General features: G+C 40.1%; 2 protein-coding genes across 7 annotated transcripts in view; one reads left to right on the top strand and one right to left on the bottom strand.

The window, feature by feature from the left end:
* Positions 1 to 2,697, bottom strand: part of SLC49A4 (solute carrier family 49 member 4) — a 168,672-nt gene extending 165,975 nt beyond the window's left edge. The window contains exon 1 of the mRNA XM_069064936.1: positions 1,839 to 2,697. Within this exon, the coding sequence (XP_068921037.1) occupies positions 1,839 to 2,223 (385 nt within the window). The 5' untranslated portion in view covers positions 2,224 to 2,697. The remainder of the gene's footprint in view (positions 1 to 1,838) is intronic.
* A 1,176-nt stretch (positions 2,698 to 3,873) lies between these two features.
* HSPBAP1 (HSPB1 associated protein 1) overlaps positions 3,874 to 23,887 on the top strand; it is a 46,203-nt gene continuing 26,189 nt past the window's right edge. Inside the window, exons 1-4 of one of the 6 annotated variants that reach the window (XM_069064931.1) lie at positions 3,931 to 4,072; positions 4,424 to 4,619; positions 10,088 to 10,201; positions 18,841 to 19,026. In XM_069064931.1, the coding sequence (XP_068921032.1) occupies positions 18,888 to 19,026 (139 nt within the window). In that variant the 5' untranslated portion in view covers positions 3,931 to 4,072; positions 4,424 to 4,619; positions 10,088 to 10,201; positions 18,841 to 18,887. Of the gene's footprint in view, positions 4,073 to 4,423; positions 4,620 to 9,262; positions 9,334 to 10,087; positions 10,202 to 18,840; positions 19,027 to 23,887 lie in introns of all 6 variants that reach the window. The other 5 variants (XM_069064932.1, XM_069064930.1, XM_069064934.1 and 2 more) reach the window with 5 other exon arrangements.

The raw sequence follows: 23,887 nt of genomic DNA, 5'->3' as shown, positions 1-23,887 counted from the left end.
CATAACTTTTGATCCAGCAATACCACTACTAGGTCTGTAACCCAAAAAGATTTAAGAAAAAGGAAAAGGACCTACATGTACAAAAATATTTATAGTTGCTCTTTTTGTGGTGGCAAAGAATTGGAAGTTAAGGGGATGCCCATCAGTCAGGAAATGGCTGAACAAACTGTTGTATTATGATTGTAATGGAATACTATTGTGCTGTAAGACATTATGAGAAGGATGCTCTTAGAAAAACCTGGAAAGACTTACATGAACTGACGCAAAGTGAAGTGAGCAGAACCAGAACACTGCACAGAGTAAAAGTAATACTGTACAATGATCAACTCTGAATGACTTAGCTATTCTCAGCAGTACAATAATCCAAAAAAAATTCTGAGGGACTTTGGATGAAAAATGTTATCAACTTCCAGAGAAACAAGTGATGGAGTCTGAATGCACAATTTTATTTTACTTTTCCTGGATTTTTTTTTCAGTCTGTTTTCTCTCACAACATGGCTAACATGAAAATGCATTTTGCATGACTGCACTATAAAACTGCTTGCCTTCTCGATGAAGGGGGAGGGGAAGGAGGGAGAGAATTTGGAACTCCAAATTTGTAAGACAAAGGTTTAAAATAATTTTTATCTGTAATTGGAAAAAATAATCCTCATCAACCCAAAAATGTCCCTGACCTCTCACCCTAAAACGACTCAGGAAGTCAGAGCACTCACCAAGGAATAGCAGGAATAAACAACAGTTTTATATAATATTTTAGAATGTACGATTTGCCACTTCCTCCACCATTGTTAAGTAGGAACTTTCAGAGGGCCTCTGATCCTTGGTGTTACATAATAGTAACCCCCTTAACATTACAAACTGAAATGTGATGCAAGAAACCTTCCTAAATTTCCCTCTGCTTACCAGGGGTTTTTAACCCTTTTTTTATCTTCAACCATTTGGCAGTCTGGTGAAGCCTATGGACCCCTGTTCTCCGAATGTTTTACTATGTACAAAAAAAAACAAACCACACAGCATTTCAAAGGGAAATCTCGAATTGACATCTTGTTCTGAAATAGTTATAATTTTTTCTTAAAGTTCACAGACCACAGGTAAAGAAACTCTGAAGGTAAGGAGGTTTTTTTTTTTTTTTATAGCTGTGAGATAGGGTGCCTGGGGTACTCCCTTATCAACATTCTCCAACACTTTTTGGGGGGGAGGCCATTACTTGGAGGGGTGGGTTGGGGATATGTTTAAGGGGTACCTGGGTTGTGTTTGGGGAGCGTGGCTTTTGAGATAGTGTGTTTGTGCAGCACTGGGGGAGTGTATCAGGAGTGTGTTTGTGTGTGTGTGTGTGGGTATTCTGTATGTGTGTTAGGAAGGTAATAAAGGTGTCTGAGTATGTGTGAGGGGGCCCTAAGGGTGGAAATATTTGGGCAGAAGTGGATGTGTTTAGGGAGTGTGTTGGGGTTCTGGGTGAGTGTGGGGTGGTGTTTGGGTGCATGTGGGGCCTTTTGAGGGTGGAAGTATTTAAGCCCTTTGGGTGTGTTTGTAGAGTGTCTTCTGGTTCTGGGTGTATACTGTGTGTTTTGGGAAGATGTGTGTTGGGAGACGTGTTTGGGTGTCTTTGGGGAGATTTGGGGGGAGTATTTGTTAAATGGGTGTGTTTGGGGAGCCTCTTGGGGTGCTGGGTGTATGTGGGGCAGTGTCTGGATATGTCCTGTGTTTGGGTGTGTGTTGAGTGCCTGGGGATGTGTACGTGTGCCTGTTTTGAGGTGTGTTGCTGTATATGTGCCTGTGTCTGGGTGTGTTCGTGTGTGTCTGTGCGTATGGGGGCCGCGCTCCCCCCCGCCGCTCACCTCTCTTGTCCATTAGCCACATGAAGGCGAAGCAGGGCAGGAAGCCGATGGGCCCCCAGAGCACGAGTAGCGCGATGTCCCAGCTGGAGAAGCCGTAGGCCCGGCGGGCCGAGTTCTGGATGGGGCCCCAGGTATTCCACACCAGGCCCTGCAGGAAGGCCAGCAGCGAGAAGAGCAGCAGCACCAACCAGCGCCGCCGGTACACGCGCCCCGGCCCGGCCAAGACCTGCGCTGGCACCGCGGTCACCACCGGAGACGCCGCTCCGCGCTCCGCGGCCGGGGCCCGGCTCCTCCCGGCCGCCCTGGCGCCGGCCCCGGGCCCGGGCCGCAGCAGCGGGCGCCGCTCCTCCTCCTCCTCCTCCGCGATGCTCCAGCTGGAGCCCATGGCGACGCGAGCCGGCTGCCCGCCGTCAAAGCCGGCTGCCCCTTACCCTGCCCTGCTCTCACAGGCGGCCGGAGCCCGGGGCGGCGGAGCTCACTCTTTCCCTCCTCCCTCCTTCGCCACCGCACGCAGATGAGCCCGATTCCCGGAGTCCTGCTCACGCGCCTGCGCAGCGCAAACCGGCCCGGGTGCGGGAGCCGGGGTCGGTGGAGGGAGGAGCTGCTCGCGGAGCCCGCACTCCGGAGCCCGCCGGCCGGGACGCTCCTCCAGATTATCTGCGTGTTGGGAAACCGGCTCTCCGGGACACGCTAGGAGGAAGTGCCCAGGCGTACGTCATGTGTTTTGTGAACAGCTCAGCCAAGTGGCATGGAGTTGTTTGTAACTTCTTGGAATCACGGGACTGGAAGGGACATTAGGTCATCTAGGATCAGGCATTCAGAGGAGATAAACTAGGATCCTCTTTAGGCTCCTCACCCTGTCCTATCAAAGTTGAAGAGCTTGAGTTCCAGAGAAGGAACACGAGCTGCGGCAGAACTGGGACTCGAACCTAGAGTCCTCCCCCTCCCATCCCACCCCCAATCTTTGTCTTTATGTTGGTGCTTGTTTATTTATTGAATTTATGTCCTAAAAAACTGCATTCAAATCAACATTTATTAAGCTCTTTACTACGTGTCAGGCAATGTGCTAAGAACTGGGGATAGAAATACAAGCAAAAAGACAGTCCCAGACCTTAACCCGGGAAGACAAAGAAAGTATTTGAAGGGAGCTAAAGCACTAGGTGCGGGTAAGCGAGATGGGGGATGGGGGAAGATAAAAGCAGAAACGTCCAAAATGATATTTTCAAGAAGAGATATCCTCTTCCTCCCTCCTTTTCCTTTTTTTTTGTTTTATTCCCCCTCAAAACTATCTTTTCCTTCTTAGAGTCCCAGTGGTAATCAGCTGTAGGTAATGCTTTTACATCTCTTAACATAACCTTATCACGTATTCTAAGCGCATGTCTTGTGCCCAGCAGATTATGAATTCCTCGAGGACAGGAAGCACATTCTTTGTATTCAAAGCAATCATTATTTATTGATTGACTTTTGACCAAAGAGGCTCTGGATAGTTAACTGGTAAACAGGAAATTGTTTGGATAAGCTTGACACCTGTTTGTAGGTAACCCAGGTCGAGTGACCTGACCTGTCAGGAGAGGCAAATGAGTCACTTTTCAAATGAAAACGCACAGCTTGTCTGAACTTTGCGTTCCCTGGCCCGCATTTAAATCGCCAGGGCCGGGAGACTCCGACATCCGCGCCAGGAAACAAAGAGCGTCCAGCCCGAGAAATCACGAAGGGGAAGCCAGGAGATTCAGAGAGAACACGCGGCCGCTTCCTCTCCCTTTCGCCTTCCCCAAAACTCAAGCACGAGCCCTCTTGAATGGAGCCAGAACTAGAGATGGAAAGGGAATGGAAAACGGGAAGTCTGAAGCAAAGTGAGAGTTCAGCAGCTGCATTATACCTGAAAGATAGAGAGGCCACTAGATTAGACCGGAACACAAACAAAACCCACGTGTCCCTGGCTCCTACTTCAAGGTGGGGAAAAAAAACAAACAAGCCCTCGTGGTCCCGTCTCCGCCCCGCCCGCCAAGGGCGGGGCTACGAGTCACGTGAGCAACGTCGAGCCTGTGACGGCACGGGGTGATGTCACGTGGTCGACGCTGAGCATTTAGACGTTTCCGGGGCATCTTGGGTAACGATCTCCAGGTGTTCCCACTCTGCATCCCACGGGACTGCTGCTGCACTTGGCAGTGGAGTGGCCATGGCGACTGTGGCAGGAGCCGGTGGGGCCGGGGACGGTGGCGGTGGCGAAGCAGGTAGGTGCGAAGCTAGGTCAGGCCCTCTAGGAGGCCTGACTTCCTAAGGAATGGGAAAGGGAAGGGGAAGAAGTGGGCAACAGCCTGACCCCAGGCCTCGAACTCCTTCTCCATGGTGCGGGGCGCGGCCCCTTTGGCTCCCTCGGTGAGTGTGGCGTGACTGCTCTTTAGATCAGCCGCCCCTGACGTTGTGGCGAGTGAGAATTGTGTTTTGCTTAATGTTGTAATTCTTTTAATGAGAGTTCTCTCTTGCATGTAGAATAACGCGTATATCTCCGCGTCGTTTCCAGTCAGCATCTTATTTGGAATGCAACAGCATTCATTTGTTATTAAGCGCTTATTGTGTTCCAGGTACTGTGCCAAACTCCATCTCCCGCCTCCGTGCCTTTGTCCCGGGCTGCCCCGAACACCTGCAAATAGCTCTTTACCTCTTCCGCCTCAGAGTCCCTCTTTTGCATTAAGGTGCAACTCAGGTACCCACCATCAGTCTGCAGGAAATCTTTCTCCAACGGGAGTACCTTCTCTCCCAAACTTCCCATACTAAGAAGTAAGTGTTGGGTCTGGGGTCAGGAAGACCAGAGTTAAAGTATGGCTTCAGACTCTTACTAGCAGTGGTACCCTGGGCCCATCACTTGAACCTTGTTTGCCTCAATTTCCTTCTCATCCGTAAAATGGTGATGAAAATAGCCCCTATTTCCCAAGGAATGTTGTGAAGATTAAATGAGATAATATTGTAAAGCAGTTAGCACAGTTCCGGGCACATAATAGGTGATGAATATTTTAGCTATTATTATTATTATCTTGTATTTAACTACACTGGGGGTATATAAAGTTAATATGAAAAAAAAAACATACATCCCTCTATACACATGGTATTCCAAACATTTTTGTATAATTTTAAGCTACTAAAACTTAAAATTGCACAGACTTTTGGAATAATCTGTGCCAGGAGCGAAGCGTTCTGGATGTGGGGGACAACTACTACAAGGCCAGGAGAAGAGAAACAGTTTCATGTGAAAGAAACACAAATTGCAGGTCTACTTAGCTGGATTCTTGAGAGTGGGGAGGGTAGTCACAAAAAGACTGGAGAGTAGGACAGGGACAGACAGGTTGAAGAACTTTAAATGGCAGAGGAATTTATTTTTAATCTTGAAAGTATGTGGGGTACAGAGACCCTAACCCAAATTTACTACTTGGAGACCTTTCAAAGTGAAGGTAGAAAGTTTTATTAGAATCCTGGGAGAAGCAGGCAGTCTAGTCACTGGAAAATAAATCCAGGGAGAGGAGGCCTTAATGGAGCAGAAACTGGGTTAAATAAGCAAGGGTTACCCGCTCCTCGAAAACATTAACCAGATTATTACTATTGAGGCTCTGATTTTGTTAGATAACATACATAATACCTGAGGTCCACTATGCAAGCCCTTTAACAACCTCAGAATACTGAACCCCCTTCAGTCCAACCTAGATGTGTCCTTATCTGGGCCTGAGTGTCCCAAGGCTGCTGTCTGCTTTCTAATTGGTCAAATGTACCTGCTGCTGCCAGTTCCTTTTATTCTACATTATTTCATTTTTAGTATTATCTAGGAGTTCTCTGGGAACTCAACTTCTTCCCAAGGCTACTGCCTGGTACTTTTTATCAGTAGTCTTGTTTCAGCAATTCTTGCAGTTCTGTAGAAACTTAACCCTTTGCTACCTCTCACACTACCATTCCTTTTCCCAAACTAAAAACACCTCTAATTTGGTCTCAATAGTTAATCCAATTAATTGTATTAATATTCAGTAGCTCTTACATTACCTTGAAATACACAGTGACTTACATATATATATATATATATATATATATATATATATGGGGAAACAATACTGAACTTAGTTACAAAATATAACGAAGTAATAAGAATGTATATATTATGTTCAGAATGGGGAAACTTCACTGCAAGTTATCCCTCACAGAAGCAATGAAGGAGGCCACTGGAGTTTATGGGATTGGAGGAGGTGGGGGATTGGAGGCATGGTCAGACCTCTTTTTAGGAAGATCACTGGGAGCCAAGTGAAGTATGTTCCCTAGAGGTCTTTGAACTGCTAGCTAAATGATTAGGAAAGTAGGGTCAGGTGGGTCAGGAGGAATGTAGGCAGCATTTTGTAGACTGCTGGTAGCAGGCCCATAATTTTTTTTGAAACATCATTTTCTTTGATTGTCACCATAAGAGACATGAATCCTCCAGCAATCCTCAAACTTTCTGCTCTTAGGAACTCTTTACACTCTTAATTATTGAGGACCTTCAGAGAGCTTTTGTTTACATAGGTTATATGTCAAAAATAGTTATCTTTGTAATATTGGAAATTAAAGTGTCTTACTATTTTTAGAATAATTTTGACTGCTCAGACTCCCTTGAAAGAGTTTCAAGGACACTAAGGGATCCCTGTTCTACACTTTGAGAAACACTGCTCTGGTCCATCTCCTTTATAGGGTATGTGTAATATGAGTACCAGGACAGGAATCAAGAGCCTTAATCTTAGTTCTACAACTGAATGACCCCCAGATAACGCCGTTATCTCTTGACCTCAGGTTCCTGACTTGTCTTACAGTGAGTAATGAACCTGCCTTACATAAACCTTGGATATGAGAATTTTTAAAAAAATAATACATATGAAAGTCTTTTGAAAAGCTAAAAGTACTGTACTATTCACTGTAAGGTGGTGGTTTTTATTGTTCTGTAGCTCCATCTTCATACATTCTACAGTCAGTAACATACAGGTCAGGAAAGCAGTTGTAGTTTTTTTTTTTTTTTAAGCAGTTGGGGATAAGTAACTTTCCCAAGGTTACATGGCCAGTTTTTTTGTGTGGGTGTTAAGTATCTGAGGCCGGAACCCATCCCAGGTTCTCCCAACTCTGGGGCCGGCAGTCTTATTCACCCCGAGCAGTTGTAGTTTTATAGAAAAGGAAACTCTTCTGTATGCATGAAAGGCCCTTCAGAAGAAATAAATGTAGGGACTCTCAAGTAAGTTAGCCTAAGTAGCAAGGCTACTAAAATTTGACAACTGATTGGATATGTGAGGCAAAGGAGAGTGAGAAGCCAAGAACAATTCTAAGCTTATGGACCTGGGAGAGTGGGCAAAAGGTGATGTTTTTGATAGAAACAAGAAGTTTGGGAAGGGGGGATGGAATGGCAAAGATAATGAGTTTTGTTTTGGATATGTTGAAATTTAGTTGTTCCTGGGACATCTAGTTTGAAATATCCAATAAGCAGTTGGTGATAGAATTCTGAGTTCTAAGGGAAAGACTGAGAGGGGATATGTAGATTTTTGAGTCATCTGCATAAAAATAATCATTAAACTCCTGGGAGCTGATGGAGGCACTAAGTGAGTAGATAGAGAAGAGAGTCCAGGACAGAGCCTTGGGGAACACCTTCAATTGGGGCATGATAGGGTAATTATCAAGCAAAGGATATTGACAAGAAACAATTAGACTGGTAGAAAGAAAATCAGAAGACAGCAGTAATGCCAAGAAAAATCAACGGAAAGCTTTTCCAAAAGGAGGTGATGGTCATAGTGTTACATGTAGCAGTGAGGTCAAGAATGCATAGGACTGAGAAGAGATCATTAGAATTGGAAATTAAACCCCAAACCTGCTCCTTTGCTGAGGACCATGCTGCTCCATGGGGATGGTATGTTTGCACTTATATTCAGACATTTTCAATCTCTTATTTCTTTAAAAGGGTCATTTTGGGATAGCTTTCAAGGAAAGAAGAATGATACTAGGGGAAGTTTTGGTGATGTAAGAAAGATATCAATAAGCATTTATTTTTAGAAAGATCATCAATTCTTTGTATATTTTGGATATCAGACTCTTATCACAGATATTTTACATAAAGATTCTTCCCACTTGATAATTCTTTTGTAGTGATTTTGTACTTGCAAAGAGCCTTTTAATTTTATATAGTCAAAATTGTCTATTTTTTATGATCATTTCTCTCTCTTGTTTGGTAAGAATTCTTCTCTAACCATCTGTAAGGTATATACTTTATTTTCTACTAATTTTGAAAAATGGTGTCATCATTTTTTAGGTATAATACTCATCTGAACTTTGTTGTATATTGCATAAGATCCTGGCTGACTTATTTTTGTAATGTTTTATTATTTTATATCGCTGTCATTTCTCAGTAACTGCTACCTTTCAAAAAAGAATCCTTTGTAATATATAAGTATAATCAATCAAAACTAATCAGCACATTTAATGGCCATGACTGAATAATGTGCCCTGCCACACTGATAGTTACTACTTTTTTGCCGAAAGGAGGAAAACATGTATGTATGAGGGTCCTGATATCTTTCAGCATTGATTTCCTTTACATTCTTGTATAAATTCTTATCCTGTTTCTGCTTGCTTCTCTTTCCATTAATTTATACAAATTTTCCTCAGTTTCTCGGAATTCTCCATATTTGTCATTTCTTGTGATGTAAAATAATAGTCCGTTACATTTATTATACCACAGTTCACCCATTCACCAGCTGATGGGCACCTTCTGGTACTTGGATATTATAAACAATAAAATTTCCCAATAAAAATTTTCCGTATATTGGTAATTGATGTTTACCAGCCTTGTCTCACACTACTCCTTTTCCTGGAGTGCTGCATCCTAATTGGATTATTTGTTATTTCCTCAAGATGTCAGTGCTCTCCTATCTTTGTGCCAAAGCCACAACCCTTTAAGCCTGAAATCACAGGTCCAGTCAGAAAAGAATTTTTTTTTTGCCTCATATGCTTGATAAATAAAATATATATAAATCAGATCCAAAACTCATGTACCCTTAGCAGTTGTTTGAGGACCACTTCTCTAAAATGTAACATCTAACGTAGCTTCCCCTCATACCCTTTCCCCTCAACTCCCAAAGCTAGAAGTGATTTCTTTTTCACATTTGTTCACATGACGTTATTTGTCCTTCTTAAGTACTTGTTCTAATTTGTATTATCTGTATGCATTGACTGTGATCTATATTGTGTATAGTTAGGACCTTAATATTTATTGAATTAATACTAAATGAACGATGAGTAAGCAATCCAGGTTCTAGTCTAGTCTCTGCCTCTTCGTTAGCTATGTGACTTTGGGCAAGTCACATAACCATTCAGTATCTCAGTTTTTTCATGTTACCTATGCAGTAGTAACTCCTCTCCTGACTGCCTTTCAGAGTTGTTTGGAGAAACAAGGAAATGGATGGGAAAACAATTTAAAATTGTAAAGTAACCACACAGATATCAGGTATTGTTGAAAGTTATAACTTCCATATGTAAGTTTTATTAGTTGAAATTTAGGAAAGTTACAATCTTATTCTCTTTAATAACTATAGTATGTTTTTTCCTCTAGAATTGTATCTAGTATGAGAAATTTGGAATTGCTTTTGGTTTATGGTATTTTTGCCTTTGTGATGCACTATAGAGTCAGGAAACTTGGTATAAACTGTGCTTAGTATTTTCATATTTATTCTTAGTACTCTTACCATGGTACCTGGCCCAAAGCTCTCAATAAGTGTTTGTTGACTTACGAATTCTAATCCTTGGGTACAAATCTAGCCCAGTTATTAACTGAAGCAAGAGGGTAAAGTATAGAAAAGTATAACAGCAGGCTTCAAATTGCCTTGCATTTTGCAATAACAAAAAAGTTATAGAAAAAAAGAGAAACTTACTTTTAAATGGTGTCTCTGTCCCAGAAGTTGACAACAGTTGTAACTGAGGCTGTGGAAAATTGACTAAATAAGTACAGCACTTAAGAGAGAAAGGACTATTGTGATAGCATATACACTGCAGTTTTGGGTTTTTAAAGCAGTTTTCAAATCACCTAAAAGGAAAATAATGTGCCATTTTAGATCTTAATGTAGTTTGCTTCCTTTTAGAGGCTATTGATGTTGCTTCAGAGTTTTTTAAAACTGTGAACAGATTTCCTAGCATTCGATAACCTGATGTATCCCAGGGCTATTGAATTAATGCTACATAGTATTGAATTCTTTTTTTTATAGGAAACTTCAGTTTCATTAATTTAATGAAGCAGTACATTGCTGATTAAACTATTGAAAAAACAAATTATCCCACAAGCAGCTGATTTCATTATTTTACTTATGGACATGATTTCTGTAAGTATGCTTGGTTCACTGCTTTATAAAAAATACCACAATTTGTTCCATTGACGTGATCAACTTTTGCAAACAAAAGTCTCCCTCTTTTATTTTTTAAACCACCTGTTTAAAAATTCCAAAAGACCAGTCAGTAGTGGTGATAAGACAGCATATACAATATAGTTCAGTTTGCATAGAAAAAGTATAGCAGTCTAAGCAGATGGAAGAAGGAAAGCTAAATCTATGATGAGAGATCAAAGAAGAAAGACTTCATTAAGAAAGTGGCATTTGAACTGGATTTTGAAGCGTGGGTAGAAATGCAATAATTGAAGATTGGGGTGAGGTCATTCCTGGTATAAGAACTGGTATGAGCAACTGAGTCAAGAAAGACTTGTATGGAGAAGAGGGTTTGACTTAGCATGTGGGAGGAAATAGTCTGAGATAAGGTTGGGAAAGTTAGTTTGGAGCCATTTTGTGACTGACCTTGAATGCCAGCCTAAAGTGTTTGGACTTAATTTAGTGGGTAATGGGGAAACTTTCAAGTTTTTGAGTTGAGCAATTAAATGTAATCAGAATTGGACATTTGGAAGATTTGGGTAGTGGTTGGGCTAGATGTTGGCTGAGTTTCCTTCTAGTTCTAACACATTTAATTTGACCCTCAGGACAACCATGTTATTATCTACATTTTAGAGGTGAGGATAATAGGGATATTAAGTTAATTTGCCCAGGGCTGCATTGCTGTTAAATCAATTCATCTGAAGCAGAATTGGAACCCAGGTCTTCCTGATTCCAGTTTCAACACCCAAAACTAAACCTCATTGGCCACTACTGTTCTTTTTAGCTATGTGGCATTAGATGGAGAGCAGTGAGCCCAAATGTTATATCAATCAAACCGTTTTTAAGGTTCTACTATGTGATTGTGCTAGGTAAGGAAGACAACAATGAAGAGAAAACCATGGGTTCCCTCAAGGAGTTTACATTGTAGTGGCACATCTCTATGTAGCTATTACTGCCCTCTGTTGGCCATATGTCTGTTTGCGTAAGGATAAAACTATGTAAATAAATTCTGCAAACGAGATAATTATTTTATGGCCATTCTAAACTACTGGGCAGTTTTTTCTTGATACTGATCCAAACAATAAAAAACGTGCCTCAAGGGGGTACCAGTTCTACCCTTTTTTTTGCTTCCTTTTAAGCCATGGAAGTAAATTGTTAGGCATTTGGTCTCACAAATATAATACTGTAAAAGCAGAGGTGTCAGATTTGGGACCAGATTAATAATATGTAATTCAGAAATGTTTAACAAAATAAATAAAAATACAGTACATCATAGATAATAAAAATTTGTGTTTTTCCAAATTAATATGGGATCAGCAGGGATTCTTTTCTGTTTGAGCTTGATACCTACTTTAAAACTTATAAAAAGCAATAGAGTTGCATCAGATCAGAGTTGCTCTTGTTGAAGGAAAAATATTAATACTGCATGCTGAGCAAGTCTTCCAGAAACAATTTTATTTTAACATTAGTCTAATATCCAGGCCATTTTTAGCTTACAGATGTCTAAACTGGCATAATTCCTCATACTCTCTGTTGTGTATCTATCTCAAGATGATATGAAGTAACGTTTATAGGAATCTTATACAAGAAGATCATGATATCTTGAAATACATTTTTTGGATTCCAAAACAGTAATCATTCCCCCATTAGTTAAGGATTAAAAATGGGTCCCTACTCTCAGAGTAGTGTCATCCTTTCTTAGGGTGGATTATAGCAGACCCTTGGAAAGAAGAGATTACTCTGCTAGATTGGTTAAGAATCCAGTCACTTCTTTTAGAGTGGAAGGCTAACTAGATCTAAATTAGACCAGAGTTGATATGGTTATCAGAAAAGCCTTGGCTTTGGTTTTGCTTACTTTTTGTTGGAGGAGGGATGGGAGAGGCAGTTGGGGTTAAGTGATTTGCCCAGGCTCACACAGCTAGTAAGTGTCTGAGGCTTCCTTTGCACTCATGTCTTCCTAACTCCAGGCTGGTGCTCTATCCACTGTGCTATCCAGCTGCTTCTTTACTTAGTTTCTTAAAGGAAAATCTGGAGAGGCTTTTAGACTAGAGAAAATATTATTAATATTTTCAATTTAACTAAAAAAGGAAGTTTTTAACAAGCTACCACATTCCTCATGGTTCTGAGATATAAGCCCCCAAATTAAAGGATATACTTCCAGACATCTCCAGATTTCCTTAATATAATCCATATGGATGTAAAGCATTTCTATTTTCAGCCCTTTCTACCACTCTTGGGATAACAAGCACTATGATTTTTTAGCCTTAGTTTCTTTCTCAAACTCCAGTCTTGAATTTCCAGCTTTCTCCTTTTTTCTTTTTTTTTGAGGGGGGAAGGCAAGGTAATTGGGCTTAAGTGACTTGCTCAGGATTACACAGCTAGTAAGTGTGTCCAGTGTCTGAGGTCGCATTTGAATTCAGGTCCTTCTGATTCCAGTGATTCTGATGCCTGTGCTCTATTCACTATGCCACCTGGCTGCTCCCAGTTTTCTCCTTTAAGGACCTTGTTATAATCCTTTATGTACAGTTCTTATACACATAATTTGATAAATATCTGTTGAATTCATTCTTCTAACAAATACTTTTTCTTTAATGGAGTAGGTACTCAATAATTATTTGTTAATGTCATCAGATAAACAAAAGCCTATTTAAGCATTTTGGTGTTATAACCACAACTTTCAAGTGGATCCTTGAATTCAATTGATAGAAAAATTCTAAGGGAGTCCAGAAGTTCCTGTTATTAAGGAAATAAGGCAGGAGAACCTCTCCACTTTTATGATTCCCCATTAGGAGCCTTGAAAAGAGGCAGCAAGAGAGAGCTAGGAGAAATACCTATTTGACATCTTATTACAATCTTAATTTTTTTTTTTACCCAGAACAGTTAAATTTTAATTTTGGAAAAAAAATTTTTTTTCTTTTTTGGAGGGGGGAAGGCAAGGGCAATTAGGGTTAAGTGATTTGCCCAAGGTCACACAGCTAGTAAATGTTAAGTGTCTGAGGCCGGATTTGAACTCAGGTCCTCCTGACTCCAGGTGGTGCTCTATTCACTGCTCTACCTAGCTGCCCCTGAATTTTAATTTTTAAACTTAAATTCAAAGCATTTAAAAAACTTTAGTTGTAATGGCCTTAAGGTATGTGATCATTTCAGAAGGTGGGAAGATGGGTCACATACCACTTCCTTCTATGCACACACAAACACACACACACACACACACACACACACACACACATGCACACGCACACACCCTCCCTTCCCCAGCTGATCCTGGCCTTGTCCCCAACACAATTTGACCATACTCTTTGATGTTTCTTTACATTCACACTTATTTTCTCTCTGCCTCTCTGTCTGTCTTCCCCCCCTTTCTTTCCCTCCCTCCCTCTCTCCTTCCCTCCATTCTTCTCCCTGTCTCCTTTTCTCTCTCTCTTCCTCTCTCTCCCTTTCTTCCCTCTCTTTCTCCCTCTCCCTCCCTTCTTCCCTCTCCTTCCCCCTTTCCTCCCCGCCCCCCCTCATTATGTAGTTTCTCAAGCATTAACCCCTCAAGGAATAACGACCTTAACCAACCCAAACTTGTGTGTCAGGTATATGGAGACATTGTTTTTTGCCTCTTTGTATTATGTTATATCTGCTACAGGCACCCCCTCCCCAGTGGAGCTTGGTTTTTTTCAGATTGTAGCCAGTGAGTAACACCCCACCTCCCATTTTCTGATGGGAAAGAGGAAATAGCACAAGATGAGCAGAAATGAATGAGTTGCAGTTACATTTTATCCCCCCCACCCCAACCCTGCCTATTCTCTAATTTCTCAAATTATGTCAGAGTTTCCACTATCCTTCCTGTCTCCCAGGTTCTTAGCCTCTTCCTTATCCTTGTGTCCACGCTTAACTGAAACTGTTTTCTTCATAGTTATTAATGATCTCTTTGTTGCCAAATCTGCCTGCCTTTTCTCCATCTTTGTTCTTGACCTCTCTGCAGCCATGGAACAGTTTGGATAACTTTCTCCTCCATTCTTCAGGTTGCCATTGCACTATGCTGTTAGTGTTTTCTTCCTACAAGTCTGACCACTCTTTGATTTCCTTTGCTGAATCATTATCCATGTCATGCCCCCTGTGTGGGACAGTAAAGACCCTTGCCCATATTAAACTCAGAAGCTTCTTAAGGTAGAAAGTAGAAAGGAGCTTATTATGATCTTGAGAGAAAAGGCATCCCTGATCTGACAAAGGGCCAGAAGGGAGAAGCACCCTACAGAAAGCAAAAGCATGATTATATAGCTCTAACATGGGAATTCCGAGCCCTCCCAACTGACCCATCCTACCATTGGTTGGTAAGGCAATCACAATCTTCTTACTAATGCCAACCAATTGATGCAAAGCAATTTCAATCCAATTCTATAATTATTACTAATGAGGTTCTAATTTTGTTAAATAACGTACATAATACATGAGGTTCATTAAGCAAGCACAGTAACAACCCCAGAATACTGAACCTCCATTGGTCCAACTTAGATGTGGCCTTCCTTATCTGGGCCTGAGTGTCCCAAGGTTTCTGTGTGCTTTCTGATTGGTCAAATCCACCTGCTGCTGCCAGCTCCTTTTATTCTACATTATTTCATTTTTAGTATTATCTAGGAGTTCTCTGGGAGCTGGGAACCCAACTTCTTCCCGAGGCTACTGCCTAGTACTTTTTATCAGTAGTCTTGTTTCAGCAATTCTTGCAGTTCTGTAGAAACTTAACCGTTTGCTACCTCTCACACTACCATTCCTTTCCCCAAACTAAAAATGCCTCTAATTTGGTCTCAGTAGTTAATCCAATCAATTGTATTAACCCAATAGCTCTTACATTACCTTGAAATGCACAATGACAAGGGTTGGGTAGGTGGCAAAGTGAATAGAACACCGGCCCTGGAGTCAGGGGGACCTCAGTTCAGATCTGGCCTCAGACACTTAACATTTACTAGCCAAGTGACCTTGGGCAAGTCACTTAACCCCAATTGCCCTCCAAAAAGGAAAAAAAGAAATATGCAACGATCCCATTTACATGGGGAAATGATACTGAACTTATGTATTAGGATGTTCAGAATGGGGAAACCTCACTGCAAGTTATCCCTCACACCCCTGAGTGTCCACCCCAAGGCTTTGTTCTGGGGCTGAGCCCTCTGAGTATATTATTACTTGATGACTTTATCAACTTGAATGGGTTTAATTATCCTATTTATGCAGGTGCTTCTGAGATCTATATATCCAGCCCCTAATCTCTCCTGAACTCAAATCCCATATCACCAACTGCCTAATGAATATTTCACATTGGATGTCACATTGATATTTCAAACCCAACATAATCTAATACTGAACTAATTATCTTTTCCACCCCTTTCCCAAATTTCTGTTGAGGGTATAGGCAGCACCATCCTTCAGGTTAGCCAAGTTTGCACCCTTGGCATGGTACTCGACTCCTCATTTTCTCTTAGACCAGTGATGTCAAGTTCAAATAGAAAAATATCCCTGCTGGTTGTGTATTGTCTTGGGAAATCACAGATTTTTAAACTATATTTTGTTAAACATTTCCCAATTACATTTTCATCTGGTTGGGCAGCACTCTAGACTGAGTTTGATGCCTCTTTCTTATATACCACATATCCAGTTGTCAGATCTTGTTATTTTCACCTCCACATTTCTCAGTATCTCTCCCCTTCTTTCTACTCACATGGACACCATCCTAATTCAGGCCTTAATCATCTCCCGTCTGGAGTATTGCAACAGCTTCCTAATTGGTCTTATTATTTTAAGTCTCTTCTCTAACATCATCCACATAGCTGCCAAAGTGATTTTCCCAAAGCGCAGGTCTGACCATGTCACTTCACTACTCAGTAAACTGATATGCCTCATTTCATCTTCATCTTATACTTTCTTATTTCTATTTTTGTGTATTTTATAAGCTACACAATAATTAGTACAGTAGTACATCTACTTAATCTAAATAGGTAAAAATTCATACCAAGGGTATATGCTCAATAATCTTTTACCAGTAGAGGTGTTGTATACCACTAGTTCACTGTGTTGAATGTAGGCTAGCACTCATTCTATTAGATGTGTTTTATTTCGTTAATATTTTGCACAACAGTTGATATATTTGTCAAGAACTGTAGTTTCATAGGTGAATTCTCTTGAAACCCTGTAATTGATGGTCTTAGAGGAGCGGTGGAGCACTAAGAATTTTAGTGACTGTGATCGTAGAGCTAGTCTGTTTCTGTTCTCCATTTACCTCTGAAACCTGGCTGAACCGTGCCTGTTAACTACCAAAATCTGCCACAGAAACTCAACAAGATGTAAACAGATCTCATTAAGATTATTGAAATCACCTAGTTTCCTGGGCTTCAACTGTATTTCCCCGACCTAAACCTGCCCAGTGGTTATTGTTCAGCCTAGGAAACCTGCTGCCTTTAAGCTGAAGGATTCACCCAAAGATTGTTACCGGGTGCCCTGTAAATTCACTTCAGTGACTATTGATTGGCACCCAGTTAGGCCTCAGTTATACAAAGAGGAGTAAGAAGTAGTAGAAAGACTTTCAATGAGAGTGACTACCTATTTGAACTCTTGTGCTGTTATTAGTACCAGTAAATAGAGAGGAAATAATAGTCCCAAGAGCTCATGGTCTTTTGCACATTACCCTTTTAGGATGTTAACTGTCCAAAAGGTTTGCATTGCTTGTTAAAAACAGCAGGATCATATATAACTCATTTTTATCTAGTGCTTTAAGATTCACAAAGCACTTTTCTTTACAACAGTTCTATGAAGTATATAGTACAAATAATAGAGCAGTCTAGTCCAAATATCTCATTTTGTATATGAGGAAACCAGTATTGCCATCTCCTTTTACAAATGGAGAAACTGAGGCTTAGGGAGATTAAGTGACTTGTCCATGGATACCCAGCCAGTAAGTGTCAAAGAGAGTAAACTGGTCTCCTGACTCTAATGCACCTTGCACTATACTATGCGGTCTGTCTCTTACTCTGTTTACTCCATTTGTGGAGTGGCCAATCCCTTCTAGATTCAGCAGGGCCTGCTGAAATGACATGATCTACTGAGAAGCTCATTACCATTACTCATTAAGGGACATATAGAACCTGCTGTGGTGGCTTGAGAACCAGTCATGGGGTTTTTTTAAATGATACCAGAACCCTATAAAGAAGAGGAAAGGTATCCCTTGTAAGAAAGATTTTAAAAGGAGGTGTCAGGGGAGAGGTTCAGCAAAAACAGTTAGTCCCTCAGCCAGTCTGACAGCCTGTTCAGGATGCCTCACCTGCAGGCCCACCACTCTAGCATTTTTTCACCTCTTCTCCAGAACCTATTTTTGCCGTTATAATAACACAGTATTCATTTCATTTTATTCTTTTTCTTTACATCATTGTAGCCATGTTTATTGTTTTCTTGGTTCTTACTGATTATTTGCTTGTTGTCTTTCCTGTTAGAGTGTGAGTTCCACGAGAACAGGAACCATTCCCTATCTTCATATCCCCAGTACTTAGCACAGTGTAACAGTACATTGAACAAATGCTTGCTGACTGACTTTACTCTGCATCAGTTTGTATCAGTCTTCCCATGCTTTTCGTCTTGCCTCATATTCATCTTTTGTGGTAATGATGGACTATAGGCTCTGGGAACCCCCTTGAATTCCCACTTGATCTGGTGTTAGCCTGAGGCCATAAACCTTGCATTATCACTATTCCCAAATTTGTTACCCTCAAACTAGCCTAACCCTCCTTCTCTGTTATCTCCAGGTAGCCTTCAGCTACTTCCTACTCTTAATCCTATTCTCTTGGTTCCTGGAGTCTGATCTCTGTCCCATCACAATCTTCCCTAGATTCCTCCTCAAGATCCTCCCTGGACCTCTCCTCCCATCATCCCAAACTACTAGACCACCCCTAAGTCCCTCCTACAGTCTTTCTGTATATAAGATCCATCTTGCCTCCATGAAGGTGCTCAGATTCTGTGTAGCCTGACAAAGGCTCCAGGTTCAGTCTGGCCCACTTGCATTAGTGATACAAATGTTCAGGCTTTTTAAGAGTCTACCCAATATAGCGAATCTTTAATAAACTTGTTTTACTTTGGCTGAGAGAAGGCTTGAGTCGAATTCATTTGGCAGGGTCCAGCATGTTGGTATTTTGGGGTTTCCAGCACCCCTAAATTATAAACCTCAATAGTAGTATTCCAGTACATGTTTGTACCACAGTTTCTTTAACCATTCCCCACCAGGTGAGAACTTAATTTTTTCAGTTCTTTGATATCACAGAAAGTGCTTTTATGAATGCTTTGATATATAAAGGATCTTTCCCCTTCTGTCTTTGACCTCTCTAGGGTATAGATGAGGTCCTGGGATCTCTAGATGAGAGGATGTGGATGTTTTGGTTATTTTCTTAGCATAATTCCAAATTGCTTTCCAGAATAGTAGGACAGCTCCACCATCTGTTTATTAGTGTGTCATACAATTGCTATTCAGTAGAAAAATTCATAGTAGTCTGAAGTGCTATCACTTAATTTGACTTTTCCAACTTTTAGAAAATGACAGTTTTAGACATTTATTAACCTATGGCTATTTGTTTCTCTAGGTGAACTCGTGAAACCTTTTACTCCAGAGAAAGCAAAAGAAATTATAATGTCTTTGCGACAACCGGCAGTCTTCTGCAACATGGTTTTTGATTGGCCAGCCCAACACTGGAATGTTAAATGTCTTTCCAAGCTGTTGTGTGGAAAGCAGATACGATTCCGAATGGGAATAAAAAAAACAGATACAGGTAGAACTCCAAGTAGATATAATATTTATAATTATGCTTTAATATCATTTCTACTTTCTCAGCAGTAGCTTTTGTGTCTCTAGAGAAATCTTAACCTCTTGTCTTCTGTTTGTCCATTTTATTACAAAGATAATAAGTTTATTGGAGATTTTGGTAAATTATTTGCAGCTATACATTTTTTCTGTTTTAAAACCAACATTTATTTCCTTAAGCAAAAAGTATTCTATATAAAAAACACTTGTACATGTTTTATACACATGTATTGCTGTGTTTTATTTAAAGATATTTCTAAAGATACTAATCCAAAATAGTACAAAAAGATTATACATTTCATGTATTCAGTAATTTTTTCTTTGCTGCTTTCTGCATAAAGGAAAGTCACTTCATTTTTCTGAGCCTCCCTTTCCCCATGGGTAAAAAGAGATTGGACTAGGTGGTTTCTAAGGTTCTTTCCAATTCTAAGTCATAGGATCTAAATTATTCTTTCAGCTGTGGATTCACTATCTAACGAACCTTCTAGATAGACTATTTTTGTGATTTTTGTATACAGTGCAGATGTGATTCTGCCTCTTTGCCTGAATTGGCAAACATGATGTGGACTTGTTTGTAATAAAGATTTAGCTATCTCTAGTAAATAACTCATGGAATCCCTAGTTTCCTTCAAGAAACCTGGTCAAGGGGAGGCTAGGTGGCGCAGTGAGTCAGGAGGATCTGAGTTCAAATCCAGCCTCAGACACTTAACACAAAAGCTAGCTAGCTGTGTGACTTTGGGCAAGTCACTTAACTCCAGTTGCCCTCCAAAAGGCAAGAAAAAAAGAAAAAGAAACCTGGTCAAGAACTCCTGCTGCTTGAAACCTTTCCTAGTTCTCCCATCAGGATTCTGCTCTCCTCCCTCTTTCTGGCCACCTACTGTGCACTGCCGTCATTTTACTTGCTTGCCCTGGAGGACTTCCTACAGCTTTTTGGTGCAGTAGATGGAGCTCTGGTTTGGAGTCCTGAAGACCTGAATTCAAATGCAGCCTCAGGCACTTCGTAAGTGTGTGACCCTGGGCAAGGCAGTTAACCTGTGATTGTTTCAGTTTCTCTGTCTGCAAAATGAGAATAAAATTAATAGCCTCTACCTTCCCTGGTTGTTGTGAGGATCAAATGAGTTAATACGTATAAAGCCTGTTGCTGCCCTTAAGGTGCCACAGTGAGGCCACCTTTCTGAGGATCCATTCCATCCAGTACCAGACCCTCTTCTAGGCACTTCCACAGTTGCCTTGTTCTTTGCTGATGTCCAGCTACACACTGCTGCCTCACATCCTGGAACAAACCCTACGGACAGTAACTCACCTGAACTCCTTCCTCAGCAGCTGCTGCTAAATGACTAAAAGACTTGTGTTTGTAAACCTGGTCTTAAGATTATCAAGTGAACAAGGTTTTGATGCATAGGTGACCGTTTTCAGGGACCTCTGCATGAAAAAGATTTAGTGAAAAACAGATCCTGTGACCAAGGTGGCTGAGCAAGTAGATCTGCACCAGTCACTATCGACACTTGTAATGCATGATGACAAAGCAATCTATCTTGTTAAAATTTTTTAAATTATTGTTCAAAATTCACAAAACTAAATATAAGAGAATTTTAAATAATTTAATTTCTAATTTTTTTTTAGGGTAAATTTGTAGCATTCATACCTCTGAAGTTAATAAAGTTTAAAGTGACACCAAGACTTCTGAGAAGTGTGTGTGTTTTAAGGTCAGAGTTATCTTTATATCCCAATTTAGCACAGTTGCAGGTACTTAGTGAACAAATAACAAATATTTGTTAATTGATTGTATCTGTAATCTTAAAGAGCTAAGTTTTTTTTTTTTTTGGAGGGCAATTGGGGTTAAGTAACTTGCCCAAGGTTACACGGCTAGTTTTTGTGTGTGTGTGTGTGTGGGTGTTAAGTGTCTGAGGCTGGAACCGAACTCAGGTCCTCCTGATTCTGGGGCTGGCATTTTACTCACTGCGCCACCTAGCCACCCCAAGTGCTAAGCTTTGGCTATTTATTCTTCATCCATAAATATCTTTTAAATTTTTTCTTTTTTCTGATTAGCTTTCAGTATGAGGGATCATGGATGATAATAGTGATACTAATTACTCAAAGCAGTGGGTAACTTCTAATTTGCTTTTATTTGACATCGTAATGCCTTTTTACACTAGTGAAAATATCTCTGTATTCTGGGACTTGTATGGAGTATGTGGTATAAATCCAACCCCAGAGATGCCCAACTTTTCATGCCAACACTTCCTATTTCTTAGGATGGGATAGTATGACATTATAAACAAAGTTTTCTTCCCTCCACAAACTTGTAGCTTAGGAAGCAGCTGATAGAGGGGGAAAAGAATGGCTCTGGAGACAGAGGACCTGAGTTCAAATCCCACCTATGATGCTTTCTTCCTCTATGACCTCTGGCAAGTTGTATAACCTCAATATGCCACAGTTTCCTCAACTGTAGAAAGGGTGGTTGCAGGGCGGAGGGGCAGAAGTGACAGAGTTGGTCTAGATAGCCACTGAGGTCCTTTCTGAATCTAGGTCTAGTGTCCTAGAATCACAGAACATCAGACTTGAGAGAGGCACCTTAGAATTGTCTGATTTGGAGAAGTTAAGTAGATTCCCTTGAATGCAGCTCCGGGCAGATTATTCAACTCTTTATTTAGACAAGTATATTAATAGGTCTTTATGAAGAAAAAATGAAGATTTAGACAATAGTACAAACAGATAAGTAATTTTCAGTTTGAGTTTAAGACTTTTCATCTTGTTTTATGCTCTCATTCAGTCAGTGACTAACTCATATTAATGTTTTTCCTTTAAAATACTCTCTTCCACTGACATGCCTGGATTATTTTCATAGACATTCATGAATTGGGGTTATAACCCATCCTACACACACCCCTACTATATAACCGTTTTTATTGCTAATCTACTTCTTTAAATCTTGAGTAGATTTCCTTGTTTCAACAATGTTTTTCCAGTATTCCTCAGTAATATCACTCTCATCAGATTAGTTTCCTTCCTGCCCCACAAACACACCATGTACATTGCATTGCCTCCATTCTTTGTTTATGTTATCCTTAGCTGGAATCTCTTTCCCTCTCTCTGGCTCTGATAGAAATAAGACACCATCTTTCAAGGGGTGACTCAAGTCCTTTCCCTCTGCTATCTCAATTTTTATTCTGTTCTGTTCTAAATTCTTAGTGCATTTGTATTACATAATTTGTGATATTATACATATTCTAGAGTCTGTCAGCATTTTATATGTGTTATTCTTGGCAGCTAACATAAGTAACTCCTTAGATGCTGAGAGTATGATGTATAGATAAAACACCCAGAAAATGTTGGTTAGTTGTAGATGATTTGTTCTTGGATAATTGAATATTTAATACACCTTAGAAATCTTTCTGCTATCTCTTTGTTTATTCTGGTTGTTGAAACAGGATAGTTGATTGTTCCCTTTTCTTTTCACTTGATTCTTTGCAAGGCCCAGGGAAAAAATTTAAGAATGTATGAGCATATGAAGCACCTCATATGCTTACCCTAAATAGTCAGTTGTCAGCTGCTAATGGTGAGTTTGACACTCTTCTCTTTATTACCACCAAAAAGTCATTATTTTGGAACTCTTTAATGTTAACATTTGAATATCTCCATCTATGAGTGCTATTCTTCCAGCCTTATCCCTAGGCATATTATTTGACCATGTGAAAAGTACTATCTCTTAATTGCTACAACTTTTATCATTTTTAGGTTAAATATCAGACAAATTAATATAAAATTTGTCTCATCCTTTTAAAAAAATTACTGAGGCATATATTTATACTTGTTAAGAATTTCCAGATATTTTAAAGACTAATGTGAATTTAATCTCCTGTAGTTTAAATGTGCAAATTCATGCTCTCTAAGTTAAAATGCCTAAAATTCTCTGCTATTATATGAGAAACTTCAAATTCCTTTTGCAGAAATAGTCATTTATTCTACGTTTAAGAAGTAAGATCATAGACTTTTAAAGATGGGAATAGCCAACCCATGATACATAAGCACTTTTAGGCAATTTATGAGTCAATTTCTTTAGCCTAGTAGATGCGCTTAATGGTAATTATCAAAATCAGCATGCAGTACTGAATTGTAGCATATTGTAGAAAAAACCCCAAACTGCAACATGTTCATATTTTATTTTCATTTGTATATGGCTATTCTGTTTTTGACTAGGGAAGAGTAATTTCCAGAAGCTTTTTCACAGACTCAGAAACATGCTTATTTATAAGCTGCCAAATATCAACTTAGCTGAATTTCTTCTTAAATAGCAAATTTGACAGTCAGTTAGATAAAGGTAGCAGCTGCCTAAACTGCTTTAGTGAAAAATGACAGAACATTAATGATAAAGTTTGAAAAGAAAGAGTTTGTGTGCCTAAAGTAAAATTTTTAAAAATATACAGTCTAAAATTATTATGATAGCAAAATCAGAACAGTAAGAAAAAAATATTAATTGCAACTGCCACAAGAAAGTATCAAAGAATTCTCTTTTACAAGTAGCTGAGTTACAAGGTCTCCGATTGCATCATTCATTCCTTTGTATGGTAGTGGTGGGCTAGGTAGTGTGTCCAATGTGAGTAAAAGGAGGGAACAGCATTAAGGAGTGAAGCTCTGGGAGATGACTGTACTACCTCAAGGTTTTAATGAATGGGAGATGGAGTGGGAGTGCAGGAGGTGTGGGGGTCACGGGCTAGGTAGGGAGGCACAAAACCATTATGATGATAATTGTCAAGGCAGCATAGCCTTCTTAACACTCCATGGATCTGTGATCTCATTGATTTCCATGTTTCCTCCATCCATGGCTG

This window comes from Petaurus breviceps, unplaced genomic scaffold (assembly GCF_028583685.1).
Source record: "Petaurus breviceps papuanus isolate PSGF00001 unplaced genomic scaffold, PetGlider_PUasm1.0 90654, whole genome shotgun sequence".
NCBI classification, from domain to species: Eukaryota; Metazoa; Chordata; class Mammalia; order Diprotodontia; family Petauridae; genus Petaurus; species Petaurus breviceps.
The sequence above is the reverse complement of the archived record's forward strand: the minus strand, read 5'-3'. Positions and strand labels throughout refer to the sequence as shown.